General features: G+C 37.9%; 1 protein-coding gene across 3 annotated transcripts in view; it reads right to left on the bottom strand.

Moving 5' to 3' along the window:
* Window positions 1-17,839, bottom strand: part of LOC134819618 (uncharacterized) — a 28,053-nt gene that overhangs the window by 2,415 nt on the left and 7,799 nt on the right. The window contains exons 2-17 of one of the 3 annotated variants that reach the window (XM_063829642.1): window positions 17,455-17,499; window positions 16,915-17,210; window positions 16,652-16,763; window positions 16,206-16,357; window positions 15,844-15,988; window positions 14,719-14,812; window positions 14,445-14,517; window positions 13,177-13,331; window positions 12,074-12,224; window positions 11,578-11,696; window positions 11,161-11,254; window positions 4,784-4,933; window positions 2,099-2,199; window positions 1,489-1,566; window positions 613-722; window positions 144-248 (exon numbers count right to left, since the gene is read on the bottom strand). In XM_063829642.1, coding sequence (XP_063685712.1) covers window positions 144-248; window positions 613-722; window positions 1,489-1,566; window positions 2,099-2,199; window positions 4,784-4,933; window positions 11,161-11,254; window positions 11,578-11,696; window positions 12,074-12,224; window positions 13,177-13,331; window positions 14,445-14,517; window positions 14,719-14,812; window positions 15,844-15,988; window positions 16,206-16,357; window positions 16,652-16,763; window positions 16,915-17,210; window positions 17,455-17,491 — 1,972 coding nt within the window. In that variant the 5' untranslated portion in view covers window positions 17,492-17,499. Of the gene's footprint in view, window positions 1-143; window positions 252-612; window positions 723-1,488; window positions 1,567-2,098; window positions 2,200-4,783; window positions 4,934-11,160; window positions 11,255-11,577; window positions 11,697-12,073; window positions 12,225-13,176; window positions 13,332-14,444; window positions 14,518-14,718; window positions 14,813-15,843; window positions 15,989-16,205; window positions 16,358-16,651; window positions 16,764-16,914; window positions 17,211-17,454; window positions 17,504-17,839 lie in introns of those variants that run through there. The other 2 variants (XM_063829640.1, XM_063829641.1) reach the window with 2 other exon arrangements.

A 17,839-nucleotide genomic window follows, 5' to 3' on the forward strand; every position in this document is an offset into this window, starting at 1 on the left:
TTTGTAGATTGAGAAGGCCCAGCTACTCAACAAAATTGAAAAGATAGGCAATGCCTGGTTTAAGACGAATCTAAATACTGTAAAAAAGTGAATAAAAATAGCAAATAATAAATAGTATTCCCTGGTATAGGGAGGAGTTTTACCTAAGTCAGCTGGTTTGACTTTGTTACTGTCTACAGCAAGTGTGTTCTTTGGTTCCAGACTAATCTCACTAAACTCTATAGCAGTAGCCTCCACTCCGTCCTTTCCTACTGATGGTACAGGTTAAATATAATACTAGAGTCACATTGAGGCAGAACCTTACGCTCACACTCACACTCACAGTTCACACTCACACTCACTCACACTCACACTCACACTCACACTCACTCACACTCACACTCACACTCACACTCACACTCACACTCACACTCACACTCACACTCACACTCACACTCACACTCACACTCACACTCACGCTCACACTCACACTCACACTCACACTCCACTCACACCCCACCCAATCACCCATTCTCTCCATCTTTCTCTCTCTTTCTCTTACATTCACACATACATTCAGAAAAACTGAAAACAAATATTCCGATAGATTACAATAGTTCACAAATTACGCACCTGCTTCACCCAGCTGTGGCTGGAGAACAATGATTGTGTCGTAAGCGTCCAGTAGGATAAAGGAGTTTTGCACTGACTTAACTGTAATAGGGCTCAGAGGTAGAGAGAGCCTGAAAAGTGGTTGGGTTACTATAGCTACATGCATTTCTTTAATGTCGCCCACCACTGACCACATCTTTCAGCACCTGTATTTTATTTTAAACAAAGAAACCAGTTCGTGCTCTCTTTATCTCCATTCTCAAAAGCATTAGCAGAAATGTGCACAAACTATAGAATTGGTGTACTGTGTTGTCTTCTTAGAGCGAGCTGAGAGGTCAGATTCGGCTGAGAAGATATATAATTGCTTATTGCAGGTGTGGTAAGCCTTTATAGTTGTTGCAGCGGCCTCATCTGACCAACAATGTATTTCTACCTGCACGCACGAGCAACAACATCTGTCATGTATTAATTATTATATTCATGCACGCGCGCCTGCACTAGAGCTTCGTATATACGAACGATCGTTACGTTCATTGATGTCGAAGAAAATGCGTTAGGCGATGCAGTGTATGCACCGCAAACCTTTTCGCGCGTTCCATTTAAGACAACAATAATTAATCATTTCCTAAAAGTAGACGCTAAGTCCCACATAGGACAAGCTGGACAGCTTCTTGCAAGTTTGTGGCAAATAATACAGCGATCATGCAGCAATAGCTGGATTAACACCTTCTAAGAGTACTAGCAAACCCGAGCTGAGCTGTACACTAAACCGAGCATGGATTATCAGGAATGTTGCGCAAGTTTGTTTTGAACGGCAGCTTGCAGAATCGACCGACAGCATTCCAAAATCTTGGTCCAGATAAGAAGGAGCAATTTTAAAACATAACTAGAACAAACCCGGGTGATTGATGTGGATCCTCGAAACTCATGAGATGAGGGTAGAACAGGAGGGCGAGGTGTTCCGGGTTGGCTGATCTGAAATTAGGGTGGTTTTATTGCAAAGAATGTGCATTCTTCTGCGTTATCTTTACTCTTCCTATTCCACCAAAAAGATTATTCTAACTATTCTAGCTTTTCCAACTGCAGGTGAACTTGGAACTGCAAGACCAGTTACAAATAAATCGTAACATTTATTACACGCTTCTACATTAAAATATAACCCACCGAAGATTTACATTTTAGTCATTCAAGTGAGACTTAGTATGGAAATATCAAGATTCTATATAAGTTCAGACCAATACCAGCTACATATTTTTATTTCTGGGAATAGCTAAAGTGTCTGGTCAAAGAACGACGCAAAATAGCGAACAAAGTTGACTTTTATGACATGTCATAACGTCTATAGAATGTTAATATCTTTGGACAGAGATTGAAGATTTCTTATTTGTGTGAAACTGTATTCTGAAGTGTCACTGAAACATAATCTTCTCTCGAAAATCCACATCTAATCAAAAAAATATTATTACAGGGAAAATGTGTAATGTTTTGTTGCCATGGTAACACTCACATGCACTTTGATTGGAATGCTACCAATTGATCCAGGGAAATATCGGGTCTACATGACATGAAGGGGCAGATGAACATTCCGTATACCAATGCTGCCATGATCTGAAAATATTATGTTTATCTTTCAACAATTTCAATTTATCTACATTTGACGATCTGCATCGTAACACTTTAAGTTATTAAAATTAAATGTGACAGATTCAGAAATATAAAGTAGACCCTGGTCATTAGAAACACCCCTAAAAGTTCGTTTTTGAAAAAAAATTTAAAACATCCTTAATTTCATTTCTGTTTTAGTTACGCATTCAATTTTTTGTATGCGTATAGAAAATCAATACGGCTTAAAAATGAGATGTCCGGCGACCTCCTAGCTCACTCACAAAACTCAGTAGGAGTGATTGAACTGCGAGGGACAATTGAGGCTAACAAATTTACTCATTATTTTCAAAAAAGAACATTCTCGTGTTACGTCCATGATATCCAAGTTGCAAGTATAATCCATAGTGATTATACTTGATCGAGATCTAAGCTTTAATTCTTCGAGGTGAAAATGAGGCTAACCACCTTTTGAGAGGGTGAAATGAGGCTAACAAGTATACTTTTGTGTATATTTTTGAGCAGGTTCGGTATTGTGACTATTTAATATGTCAACAATAAAAATGTATTCATCCTCTTCAAGCTCAACATTTCAGAAATCGCCGAGTCTACTTGTAGGAGGCCAAAATGAGGCTAATAAAGAATTTGACCGCATTTTAACTTTAATGTACGGAAACAGGTTATGGACCCACTAATAAACTTGTTATTGAAGCCCGAAGGTTATTGAGACTTTATCGATATCTAAGCTTCAAATATTCGAGGTGAAAATGAGGCTAACCACCTTTTGAGAGGGTAAAATGAGGCTAACAAGTATACTTTTTTGTATATTTTTGAGCAGGTTCGGTATTGTGACTATCTAATGTGTCAACAATACAAATTTATTCATCCTCTTCAAGCTCAACATTTCAGAAATCGCCGAGCCTACTTGTAGGAGGCCAAAATGAGGCTAATAAAGAATTTGACCGCATTTTAACTTTAATGTACGGTAACAGGTTAACAACTCACAAGTTACTTGATATCTATGTTGCACATTAAATTCCTTGGGATTATAGCTTCAAATATTCGAGGTGAAAATGAGGCTAACTACCTTTTGAGAGGGTGAAATGAGGCTAACAAGTATACTGTTGTGTATATTTTCGAGTAGGTTCGGTATCGTGACTATAATCTAATATGTCAACAATAAAAATTGATTCATCCTCTTCAAGCTCAACAGTTCAGAAATCGCCGAGTCTACTTGTAGGAGGCCAAAATGAGGCTAATAAAGAATTTGACCGCATTTTAAGGGGGCCGGGGGGTCTTCATCAAAATTCTCTCGAAATTGATTTTATAGTTGTTTCTGATAGAGGGGAGTGATATCTATCAGCTGCTTTTGGTCCCATGGAAAAATATTGTTCCTAGCCAAAATTATCGCCAGTCAAAGGTCAGCGCTTATGTGTAATTGTATTGCGCGAGCGATTTTCAATCGCGCGCCCTGAAAATCGAGTCTAAAAATCTATCTTCTCCTACATTTTTTGAGCAATCACCCTGAAACTTTCAGGATATGTTCTATGGATCATTTAGAAGATATCTGTCGAGCCGAATTTTGAGATAGGCCTTAGAAGATTTTTTATTCAATTTTGAAAATCTTGGACCTCATTTTTTTACGATTTTTCCAGGTCCAAGATTTTCAAAATTGAATAAAAAATCTTCTAAGGCCTATCTCAAAATTCGGCTCGACAGATATCTTCTAAATGATCCCTAGAACATATCCTAAAAGTTTCAGGGTGATTGCTCAAAAAATGTAGGAGAAGATAGATTTTTAGACTCGATTTTCAGGGCGCGCGATTGAAAATCGCTCGCGCAATACAATTACACATGAGCGCTGACCTTTGACTGGCGATAATTTTGGCTAGGAACAATATTTTTCCATGGGACCAAAAGCAGCTGATAGATATCACTCCCCTCTATCAGAAACAACTATAAAATCAATTTCGAGAGAATTTTGATGAAGACCCCCCCCCCCCCCGGCCCCCTTAACTTTAATGTACGGTAACAGGTTAACAACTCACAAGTTACTTGATATCTATGTTGCACATTAAATTCCTTGGGATTATAGCTTCAAATATTCGAGGTGAAAATGAGGCTAACTACCTTTTGAGAGGGTGAAATGAGGCTAACAAGTATACTGTTGTGTATATATTCGAGTAGGTTCGGTATCGTGACTATCTAATATGTCGACTTTACTACAGTAGTACAGTGGTGAACTAGATGTAACTAAATGCACCAATATCGAATATTTATCAGATGGAGTCGGGCTCTGAGATCGATACTATAATAGTAATATGTGAAGTTTACCAATTTTGTTTGTCAACTCTATAATTTTTGTAGTTCCATCAATGATCAAGCGTATAATATAATATATTCTTGAAGCGAGTTTGTGACACTTGAGTTTAAATGTAACAACATAAACAGCGCTGGTTACTTGGGATTCGAGTTATTGTGCCAGTTCACGATCTTACGACTGTCGACTATATAATGACCTGATGTCATTTCCATTCTAAAATGGTTATACAGTTCTGAAAATGTATACTGTAAATAACTGTAAATGTACCTGTAAGTGAGGATAAACGGAGAACTCGACATCAAACTCCTGAGAATCGTAGGGTAGCGTCTCGTTGTAGTGGGATAGCAGGTACACGTACGTGTCTAGCACGTTAACCCGACCTTCATTTACCCCCCACCTGTAGCAGGCGTCCAGACTCTGGAACAGTTTATGTTACAGTTATGAAATATTAGTATTATATTTAAATAAATAATAAATAAATTCTAACATTTATTACACGCTTCGACATTAAAATATACCCAACAAAGATGTACATTAAAGTCATTCAAGCGAGACTTAGTGTTGAAATAGCAAGATTATGGACTTTTTAAACAGTTCAGATTTTATGAACAAATATTTGTATGAAGTTACCAAAATTATGCACTTTCATATCAGTTCAGACATTATGGACAAATATTAGAAATATTATCAAAAGCTAGTTGGAAATAAAACGTCTTTAGGGCATTTTTAAAACATTCTACAGATGATAATGATCTCACTGAGTAGGGTAGTTCATTCCAAATTTTTGGTCCACAAAACATAAATGCAGCATCTGTTCGTCTGAAATGAGGAGCAGGAGGAACTTTCAACAAATAAAAGTCATCATCTAGTCTGGAACTTCGTCTTCGTACTTCCCTTAGATTGACGTGTCCTTGTAAGTACTGAGGGGCTATGTTATTAAGACACTTGAAGACCAGAAGTGATATTTTGAACTTAATTCTGAACCGAACAGGCAGAAAGTGGAGCTTTTTGAGGTAAGGCATGATAGGTTCACGTATCTTTTTTCCGTAAAGACCAAAGATAAATCTAGCAGCATTGTTCTGTATCTTTTGTAGCTTATGGAGATTCTTTTCTGTTATACCATAATAGACTGAGTTGCAGTAGTCTATGAAACAGAGGATATTGGAGTGAACTAACTGAACTTTTAGGTCATGGGAAAGCTTCGAACCGATTCTTGCTAAGTCCCTTTGATTCAAATAACATACTTTGGAGACAGCATTTATTTGAGAGTCCAGATTCATTTGGTGATCGAAAAGGAATCCCAGGTTCTTGGCCTTGCTAACAGGGCAGATTGAGAGGTCTCCTAAATCCATTGTCTGGATTGGGCTGACATATGGACCTATATCAATGAACTCTGTTTTTTCATCATTCAGTTTTAGGAAGTTAACTGTCATCCATTGCTTTATCTCCAGAAAGCAATTTTTCACAGCTGTTAAATCAGGATTAGAACTGTGAACATCAAAAGTAAAGTACACCTGTGTGTCATCTGCATACAAATGTATCGAGAAACCATATTTTGTGACAATTTCTTCAAGATCTCTGGTATACAATATGAACAGTAGTGGTCCTAAAATGGATCCTTGAGGTACACCAATATCCAGATAGCCTTCAGAAGATGTGGCTTTTTTTACTTTAACCTTGAATGTGCGATTATTAAGGTAACATTGTAACCAGCTGAGTGCTAGTTCTGTAATACCATACGCATTCTTGAGTTTCGTAAGAAGGAGGTTATGGTTTATGGTGTCGAAAGCAGCTGATAGATCTAAGAGTAGAAGCACAACATTCGATTTGCTGTCAATCATCATTAGAATATCATTATGTATTTTGGTAACTGCAGTTTCACAACTATGGAATTTTCTATAGCCTGATTGATATGGGGAAAACAGGTTGTTGACATCAGCATATTCATTTAATTGGCAATGAACTACTTTTTCTAGTATTTTGGACAGATAAGTTAGATTGCTAATCGGTCGATAGTTTTTCAGCTCATCAACATCTAAGGTAGGTTTCTTGAGTCCAGGCCTAATAGATGCTTCTTTTAGGGCAGATGGAAACTTTCCGACTCTTAGTGATTCATTCACGATGTAATGGATGATTGGGAGAAGCTCGGGTAAGCAGTTCTTGAAGAGCCACATTGGTATGACATCGAGTACGCTTGATTTATTGGGAAGACTCTTAATTAAGGTTTCAAGATCTGATAATGAGACTTCCTTAAACTGATTAAGTCTACACTTTGCATTATCTATCGAAGTAGAGTCCTTGGTACCTTGACCGTTTAGGGAAGTGTTTTGAATTTCCTTCTCAATATTAGAGTAAATGGTCTTTACTTTTTGATCGAAGAAAGTCTTGAGTTTGGCAGCCACTTCGATATCTTCACCATTTGGCAATTTGTTGGAGCCATATTCCTTATCTAAAAGTTTATTTATGACTTTATAGGTCCCTTTCGAGTCTCCTTTGCAAGAACTGAGCTGTTTATCATAGTAGCCATCCCTAGCTCGATTGATAGTGATTTCTGCGTCAACACATTTTTCAAAATGAGTAGTTTTAAACTCATCATTCTCTGGATACTTTTTGGCTTTTCGTTTTGCCCTTCTCCTCTCTCTGACAGCAATTTGACATTTATTATCCCAAAAATCAGACTTTTCAGCAGTAAATCGTTTCGTAATAAGTGGGGCATGTTTGTCTAGCACCTGTTCAAGGACATTTTGATAAAGGTTCACAGCCTCGTCTAAGGATTGATATTCAGAAAGGTTAAGCTCTGAACAAAACAGATCTTCCCTGAACTTATCGATGTCAATTTTGCTTAGCTCTCTGACATCTTTTTCTTCATATGTACGAGCTTTATGAAGATCGAATGTGACTGGGACCTGAAAACTTAATAGATAGTGATCAGAGCTGGTTCCAGTGCTTGTCTCTACCATCATATCTGTTACAGACAATGAGTCACTTACACAGCCTAGAGTAAATAACAAGTCCAGTGTCCCGCCGGAGATGTGAGTAGGAGAGTCGACATGCTGAAGGAAGCCTTTGCTCTCACAAAGAGCAATAAAGTTCTGGGCAGCATTATTGTATATGTCTTCAACATGGAAATTAAAGTCACCACAAATAATTGGAGATCCAGTTTTAAGCAGAAGATTGTCCAGGTATCCATCAAAGTCATCCATAAACTTAGATATTTTTGTTTCATCATATTTCGCTTTGGCCTGAGTGCTGCGATAAACTACACATAGCCTGATAATCTCACCAGCAGTTTTAATGACACATTCAAGTACTTCAAAAGATGAATATTTAGTAACATCATTGCGTACAGGCGATATCATTTTTGGGTTGAAGATAAAACCAACACCACCTCCCCTACCTCTTCGAGGGGCACTGATAATATCGAACCCAAAATCACGGATTTCGGCAAACTTTGCCCGATCATTAGTTTTTAGCCAAGTTTCCGTGATACAACAGATAGAAATCGAGTTATCTTTAAGCATTTCTAGTACGCCACAAGTTTTGTTGCATAGAGACCTTGCGTTGAAACAACCAATAGAAAGCTGTGATTTCTGTCGATTAGCACCTAATTTCACATTACGTTTTTTGAAATAAAGTCAGTGTTAGCAGCAATACGTTTAGTTTCTCTTACCAACACAGGACAATCGTAAGCTGCCGCATTATGTGTTCTTGAATTCTCGGCATCATTAGTGTGTGTTGAAGCCAGACATCGAGCACAGGCATGTTTGTCCTTCTTCTGCTTAAATTGGCATGCTGAAGACCGGTGACTTCCCATACAGTACATGCAGGTAGGATGTTTATTTGTTTTGACTTCATTACAGTCAACAGAAGTGTGTCCAATCATTTGACAATGATAACACTGTTTGATGTAGAAGCGATCAGTTACTTTGTATCTGCGACTACCTAAATAGAGAGATCCTTGTTGTTGGTTAAAGAGGACTCTATAGACAGATGGTGATAGTTTGATTCCAATAGTGAGCTCTGTGCGTTCCTGCTTATCGTTGGTCAAACGTTTTATCTTATTGAGATAGACAATACTGATAGTGTGCCCTGCTTCATACAAATCTTTGTTGGACGAGTTTTTCTCCACAATTTGGGCGACTAAGTGGTTCTTTTCAAGATCCCTAAGTTTATCGGCATCATTCCCTACAGCTGTAGTGTCTATATCGTCAAGAACTTCAGAAGAAACACCATAAATAGTAACTTTTGGCAGCATTTTGTTGCCATTCTTAGACTGATATCCATACGAATCTAAGGTATTTCCATCATTGAGAAGTGAAGTAGCCTTATCACGAATTTCAGCATTAGGGAAGCCAATTGAAACTTTCTTGTTGTTTTCATTACATCTGAGAAATACTACTTGACTGCTCTTTAATTTATCAGTAGCAAATTTTTTCACATTCGTCATTGTTGCAGCATTTACCGATTGTTCTTCTTTCGGGGACAGAATTAGAATCTCGGGTGATGAAGGTTGTGTACGTGTTGGAGCAATTGGAACATGTGGTGGTTGAGCAGATGGTGTGGAACTGTTTGAGTCGGTAAACAAGCTGGAATAGAGAACGTCCTTTTTATGAGAATCAGTACCGGATTTTGTTACAACAGTGTTTACTTTATTGTCAATAACATCATTGATATTTTTCGTGAGGTCTTCTTTTAAAGATGAAAACTGTTCAGCAAATTGTTTCATAAAATCAACCTGATCTGAGGATCGCTCTTGAGCTCTCTCAGGTTTCTGGGACAGTTGTTCCTTCAGCAAGGTTTTAAGTTCAGACATCTCTTCCCTGAACTCCAAATTTATGGCATCTATTTTATTATCTAACAATCCTACCCGATCTACGGTAGTAGCAGCCCTCTTTTCCTCCTCAGCAGTACTACAATCATTACAGATAAATAGAAAGCGACCAAATCGTTTAGCATAAGATGAAGTGTTGTTCACAGCATGAGACAGGTGAGCAGTAAAAACCGTGGGCGCACTGACATTGCAAGTTTCATCACAGTTGATAGCATGAAAACTGTCCTTACACCTAAAACACTGTACAATGTCGGTACTTTTGACAACAGTTTGTAGGTTAAAAGTACTACCTTGGTAAATCATATTATATACATATTATATTATATGTATTATATGACCATATAGTTTTATAGTTATACTGGAGCCTGTCAAGACGACAAGTTTATATCCGTCTAATATCTCGACAAGGCTGCCGAGTTACAGATTCAGGTAATAATCACAAAAATCAAGATCTAGGCTTAACCACTATTAGTATTACTCAACTAAGCTACAGTTGGGGTGGTTAAAATGTTTTCAAATTCATCCTCAACACCTCACGTGTTAGATACATCATCTAACGTTAAGACCAGAGTATAATGACTGACTTTAGGTATTACTGTCAGAGAACGCTCCGATCTTGTCATTTTAGAGAGATAGAGAGAGAGAGAGAGAGAGAGAGAGAGAGAGAGAGAGAGAGAGAGAGAGAGAGAGAGAGAGAGAGAGAGAGAGAGAGAGAGAGAGAGAGAGAGAGAGAGAGAGAGAGAGAGAGAGAGGAGAGAGAGAGAGAGAGAGAGAGAGAGGGGGAGAGGGAGAGGGAGAGGGAGAGGGAGAGGGAGAGGGAGAGGGAGAGGGAGAGGGAGAGGGAGAGGGAGAGGGAGAGGGAGAGGGAGAGGGAGGGAGCACCGCGACCGTTTGATCACTTTTTTAATCATCGGCTAGTTTCAGTGACATTTTGACAGATATCGAAGATAGCTAGTGGCTTCCAATTTTAGGAACGTAACGTACTCTGGACCTAAATCACACTTTAACCTAATTTGATGTACATTCCAAAATGTGACGTTTTTTGCACATATTTTACGCTCCATGATCACTGATCAGTTGCTGATCATGAAGCGCATCTAATGAGTTAAAAGCTCTATCTATTTTCTCTGGACTTTATTGAGTTTAAGAGAGTGTTTGGCCATTTTCCATCAACTGACTCATTTCAAAGATTCCAATAATGAAAGTTCTAACAAAACACCCGCCGGGAATCCAGAGACATAAAAATAGAACTAGAAGGGGGCCGGGGGCGACAGCTACTCTGACTATCATTTAAAAGGTGACATCTAATTATGCTCTATAAACTGCAGTAGCTGTAGAAAGACGAAGGGAATCTGAGAGGGGCACAGAGGACCTGATATTATAAACGCTGTATTAATTGGAGTGACAGTGGTTCTCTTTATCCTGTAAGTAGTCCCGCTAATGGCTTTATAGGGCATGAAACCAGGCGAGTCATATGATAATTTGTTTATAATAAATATTATGAGAGGTGGAACGATTCCTTATATTTAAATGAACTGCGTAAGATTTCACGTGGGAGTCTTTTGATCTTGTGGCGATTTGAGTAGTTGAGGCTCAGTGTCTCCCAAATAGGGCAAATAACAAATATCTAATTTCTACGTTTATTTTGCGATTTATTGAGAACAAAGCAAAGTGTCATGCAGATAATTGCTTTCTTACATTCTCATTAATAGATTAATAGGGAGATAATAATATGTAACTACAATATATTATGTAGGAAAGTGAGAGGTATCCAAGTAAATTGTCAACTAATTTATTTATTCATTTAACGTACCCTGTAGACGAAAAGTTTTGTGATGACTTCTGGATCAGCATTATCAAACATGTTCTCAATGTACTCAACCGTTGAAATCTTCAGCGTCTGTATTCTGTGATAATTGTTCTTAAATTACAGCTTTACAGACCTTATCGAAATTTTAGGAAGTAAGTGGCCCGAAGATTAGAAAGATAGGACCCCGGCCCGGGTTACTCCATCTACTAGAATACTGCTCTATAATTCGGTTTTGTCTATATTCGGTGTTAATTCAATAATTCGCTATAAATAGCGAATTAGAGAAATGTATTACCGATATGGAAAATACGAGGTATAATGTGAACTCTAGGTTCCGATACGTAAACATTTAAACACTTTGTAAATAGTACATGTAGACTTAAAAAACACAATATTTAAGTTTTTAAGTCAAAAATTTACCTGAGTTTTCGTTGTCCCAGTTCGTTAGTGTAAGCGAAAGTTAGTTGTACAATTGCTGGTCTCTGCTCTTCGAATGCATTAACTGAGCCGCGGTAAAACGCAAACTCTGCAGCAAACGCCTGGACGAATATTCATTATTCAATTATTCATTTAATATTAAATTATTATATTATTCAATTATATAAGTTCGATAATCCATATGATTTTTCTCACTATTGTAACTAATAAATATTTAGAAATTGTAAAATTTTGTTCTACTAATAAAGTAATTCGATAGCTAGTTTCTTAATCATAAGGTAGTTGTAGCAATATGAGTACTAACACTACCACTCATAACCTATCATGCATCGACTGGCTGTCAAATTAACATTTTTCTTTATCAAATTCTGTTTCATTAAAACAGCAAATTGAATATAATTAAATGTCAATGCCCGGGCAGTGTCACTTCAAGTGACATGTAAATGCAATATCACGAACAGTGTCACGCTCGTTGTACCTGATGTAAGTCCAGCCCAGCTGCATGCAGAACGTCGTCTCTGTAGGGATCTGGCGCGCAGGGTCCCCGCACTTTAGAGACACGGAACTGAGCGGAGGTGCGGATACGTAACATGCCCCGACCTGCCCCGTAAAGCTTGGCTAAAGTTGCACTGAAATCAGTTAGCTGTTATTTTATACGGTATTATCGTGTTGTATGTGGTAGATTATTTATATATGATACAAAGAAAACTCCATTCACGGACGTGAGGAGAGTTAGGACTCCTCCATAAAGATCCTCATAAAGATCAGGGTCACGAGACGACTATTTAAATTTTAATAGTTCTAGTTTCTACTTTCTATAGAAACTAGTCTAGTCAACTATTCGCGTCGTCTAGTCAAAGATTCGACAGAAATTAGAACTAGCCAATACAATTGAAATTGGCACAACTTCAATACGAAGAGTGGTTGATGTCGTCAAACTGACAGGAGCCAATCAATCAATAGAGAATCAGATACTCAACTACAAAATTATAAACGTTATTGGGAATATGCGCAGTTCTGATAGGATATAAGGATCTTAGATCATGACAGCAGTTTAGCTAGTTGTTATGTGACCTGCCATTGTCTCCGAGCCCAGAGGATGACGCAAGCATGAGGGGGATCTTAACAGGTTAACAAGTTAGCAGTACCACAACCGGTATGGTCATTTAACAGTTAAAACACCACAAATTCCTATTCCCTTGCTGACTCGGCATGACACCACCATGCCGACCGAGTCAGCAATATGATAATGTGCCCTTACAAAACTATACGGCTATTGCAATTGGGCCAGTCGTTTGAGATTTCACCTCTCATAAAATACAATAAAACTAAGAGACTTTACAGGGTAGGAAAATTAGGAAACTCTACTTCAAATGAACTATTTAACAACACAACTATTTGGATTATGGAGGGAAGTTTAAACCGTATATTTTCTCAGCAAAAAGTGACTGGGTTTAAGCAACCAGCTTCCAGAAATGACCAATCAGCTTCCAGCATTGACCAATCACCTTCCAGCATTGACCAATCACAGCCCAGAATAACTGTAACGTGTCAGTCTGATATAATCAGAGAGATACTAACCAGTCTTTAGAGAGGCTGCACTCCACTGGGTCGGTGTAGTGGACCAGACGCCCACCAGTAAGTTCACACACAGATCTGATACTGGCAAGATCCACCCACTCACTGGATACCACGTACACGTCAACACTGACTCCGCGGGAGGAGGCTAGCATACCCTGTGTGAGGTTAAAAGTGAGGTTAATATTCCTTGTGTGAGGTTAACAGTGAGGCTAGCATACCCTGTGTGAGGTTAACAGTGAGGCTAGCATACCCTGTGTGAGGTTAAAAGTGAGGCTAGCATACCCTGTGTGAGGTTAACAGTGAGGCTAGCATACCCTGTGTGAGGTTAACAGTGAGGTTAATATTCCTTGTGTGAGGTTAAAAGTGAGGTTAATATTCCTTGTGTGAGGTTAAAAGTGAGGTTAATATTCCTTGTGTGAGGTTAACAGTGAGGTTAAGGAGGTCTTCATGAAAATTCTCTTGAAATTGACTTTACAATCGTTTTTGATTATAGACTAGAGGGGAGTGATGCGATATCCATCGGCTGCTTTTGATCCCATGGAAAAATTGTTCCTAGCCGAAGTTATTGCTGGTCAAAGGTCAGCGCTCATGTGTAATTATTGTAGTGTGTGGGCGATTTTCAATCACGATCCTTGGAAATACATGGTTATTTTGCAACATTATGCATTTTATGCTATTGTGTAGTCTAATGGATATTTGTTAATAATAAAGTCCAGCTGGCAGCCGGGCAGCCAAGGTGTTACTAATTTCAGCAAAACTACACGGATTTTGTTGTTCGATTAACTAGCTGCACGGCGGTTTTTAATAATGATTCTCAGCAATCCAAGTTTTCCAAGAGTTATGGTCGTGTGTTCTGAGATCGCATTTCTGAGAATTACAATGATACCAAAAATTCGAGAAAATAGACATTTTTTACCACCATCAGAGACAACTATAAAGTCAATTTTGAAGACCCAAGCCCCCTTAATGTTTCTTGTTTGAGGTCGACAGTAAGGTTACTATTTCTTGTGTGAGGTTAACAATTAGCAAAGGTTTAATCTACTCAATAAATTTGAATATATTTCTCTCGACTTTAAAAGGAATTTACAATCTCTCTAGAGCTCTAGTAATAGCTGATTCTAGTAAATATTAATAACTATAAATTGCCACACCCAAGTATTTATCGTTATCACAACAGTTCAGGACACATTTTAAAGAGCAATGGCAGCAAACCTAAAAGATCTTTAAAAAAGGTTGGATAATTTAAATAGTATAGGCGGCAAACTTACCAGATCTTTATAGAAGTTGGATTGAGCTTGGAAAACTTTCTTGTGTACTCCCTCATTGTAAACATCTTTACTCCTGGTGGTGAGTAAATACATAACACTTGATTAAATACATAACACGTGATTAAATACACATGACTTTGAATTTTGATCACAGCCGCATAATTACATATTAACATAATATTTGAAATATTTCAGTAATGGAAAATATCGAACGCACTTAAAGGACAATTTATGTGGAGATCATGTTAAATATCTAAGATATTTCTTGACTTACTTGAATATGCCCTGTTTGTAAGTGTTACTTCGTCTTTGTGTTAGAGCCTCGACACCAAATGTACAGGGGCCACTTAGGAACGTTAGCAGTCGAGCTGAAAGTCGTAAGAAAATAATTACAAAAACTAATAAACAAAAAAGTTTATGCACTTTCAGCCCACTTACGAAATTCTAGCCATTTTGAGTGAAATTATATATTTTTCGTAACATTTGGGTACAAATAGATGAAGATTAGGATATTTGAATACAAACAATAAGATTGATGAAGGGGGTACCTAATTGAAGGGCCAGCCTTTCATGCGTAGGGTAATTGTAAACCCTGGATGTAGTAACTACGTTTACAGAAATATTTAGGTCCTAGAGTACATTAATAGTTGAAAGGGTAAAAGCATGGTCTTCACTGCACGTGGGGGCTGGGTATTACATTAGCTCTGCCAAACAAATAATTATGACGTTACGTTGTACCAACATACAGTTTTTAACTGTAATGTAATGTATACATTAAAACACAATTGTATCTGATGCGAAGCATGTGCACACGCACACAGTACACACCACCTGTTACTGCTCTATAGTTATATAACATAATGTAGATTATACAGTAGTTTATAATATGTTATAATATATAACTGTGAGATCAGTATTTAAATCCAGATCCAGCTCAGGTGTATTAAAACAATTAATATTAACATATTATCATTGTTTGCATAGAGCCGGAGTGGCAATGCCAGGTACGTGCCTTTAAACATTAAATAGTACAAAAGCTGTATTTTGTTTGATAAATATAAGCTGGGAAATATTATTTTCAGCTGGCTAGATCTCTAGCCTAGCCCTACTACATGTTATGTGACAGTTGCAGTTGTTCTTTTTTAGATCATTGATTCATTATAACAGTGTTTTATTTGTTGTATTACCCATCTAACACGTGTCAAATAAAACCTAGTTTTGTAAAACTCAGACCTCTCGGGTTACATGCTACAGCTTTAGGGAGCCGGGGCCGGGGGGGGGGGGGGGGGGGGGGGGGGGGTGGGGGGGGCGTGGGTCTTCAACCTGTACAACCCACGTACCCAAACTAAAAACTTCCGGAAATGAAACATAAGATAACATAATTATAAATATGACAAACCTCTAAAAGTAGTGTGTCCCTGGTAGACGGAGAAGAACTCTACCAAACTTTGTACGGCCGCCCCAAAACAGCGATTACCTCCTTGCTGGGCTATTTGGGAGATATTATCTATTGCTGCGTAGATACTCTTCCTCATATCACCCACCTGATAAAATATAGCGTTATTTAAAATAAACCAGAGACAACCCAGAGTTATATCTATATCCTTTTAAGGTCAAGATATTAACCTATTAAACATGGATATATTAAAACAGTAAATGACATCATTTATTAGATATTATATTATCAAAGACTGGCTATACTCCGAAATTGACAACAATAGGGTAAGATTACAAACGAAATGTTGCAAAGAAAACGCCTACCCTAACAAGAGTGTCATCATGTTGTATCATTTCCTGCAGATTTATGGGACAGGAGCCGTTGGCTATGCGCACGTGTCGCACGTGCGGTTTCGCGCAGTACAGATTGTAAACTCCTATCCTTTCATCGTACACAACAAGCCCGAATAGAGAATCTGAATAATATAATTTAAATTATCATTTAAATGGTTAATTCTAGGATAGACTATATGTAATCCTATTAAATCATAGCCTTATTAAGGCTCTTCTGCAGTTTGCCGCACTGGAGATTGCAAGTGACACGACTGTGTTTAAGTTCTTTAATGCTATTAATAAATCTGCAGTTAGCAGTGACCAGTGAAATACGCAAATACCGCTCACGTACCACAGCCTCCACCTCTTCATATGAATTTAATCTAGAAATTAAAAATAGAAAAGGTGTGGTTATCCATATAATAAGGTAGGCTTACCGTCAGCTAAGTTGTCAATGATGGAGTAGAGGGATTTCTGGACAGTTTTAATGAAGTCTGGGCACCCGGTTACATCAACTACACCAATATAGATAGGCAACATAGGAGGATCCTGAATATAGAACGCTTTATATAACTTTATAATTAAACATGTAACCGGGATTACATGTTCCGGTTTCAGCTTAAACTATAATCAAGTCAGGATTATGTGAAAATGTTTGAGCGATTCCAACATAAATTCCCAGCAGGAATTTAAAACTAACCGGGCAGAGAGCGTTATCCTCAGCATCTGGGCTGATATCGAGTTCTATTAAAGTCTGACTGAGTTCAGGTTGAGGGGTAGCATTAGCGTACCTCGGTATAACCTCGTTCTCAGAGTGGCACATCATACAGTGCCAGTGGGTCTTGTTTACTACAGTAAAACAGTTTATGTAACTGTAGCAGTTGTGGCATCGTGCCAGTTTTGAGCATGATTCAGGAACTATACACTCTGGTGGAATTTGTGTAAGTGGTTCTAACGAGCAACCCCAAGGTATTCCTGTGGCATCTTCCAGTTCCTCTGAAATAGTTGGTTTATTAGTAAACTTGACAATTACTAATAATTGTGGAATTGGATTTTAGACATGATACATGGTAAGACCAAAGACTGATAAAATTGATAATAGATTGAAGTTTAATGACAGCACTTTTAATATAAAAGTTATACTCAGCAGTATTATTGTTATTAAACATTAGGTAAGCACTGAAAACTTATGCTTGAAAAGATATATACATAATGCAAAAAACAAAGTTTGTAAACTTACTGTTCAATGGAAATTTTCGCAAAGATAACCGGATCATCCCTCTACCTATAATGATAGGATAAGAATCTGAGTAAAAATATCATTTAGGAGGCTTGTATATCAATATCAAATCAAAGCTGAACTCCATTAAACATTTAACGCGAAAATTACATGTCACAGGTAAGTGGGCATGGTTAGTGGGTTACCATCAAACCTCTGGGAATTTTCAAAAGGTGCCAAAACGTTAATGGTTTAATTCCTTGGAATAAAATGCCAATCTTAAAATCTGTCACCAGACTTTAGAAGCCTGGCTCAAACGAAAGTGTGTATAAAAGTCACTCTTTAGTGGGCCTGTGACAACGTGGTATGTATGTAACGTAGTTTTTTGTGTGTCAATAAGTTTCTG

The sequence above is a fragment of the Bolinopsis microptera genome, chromosome 8 (assembly GCF_026151205.1).
Source record: "Bolinopsis microptera isolate Bmic1 chromosome 8, MBARI_Bmic_1.0, whole genome shotgun sequence".
Classification (NCBI taxonomy): Eukaryota; Metazoa; Ctenophora; class Tentaculata; order Lobata; family Bolinopsidae; genus Bolinopsis; species Bolinopsis microptera.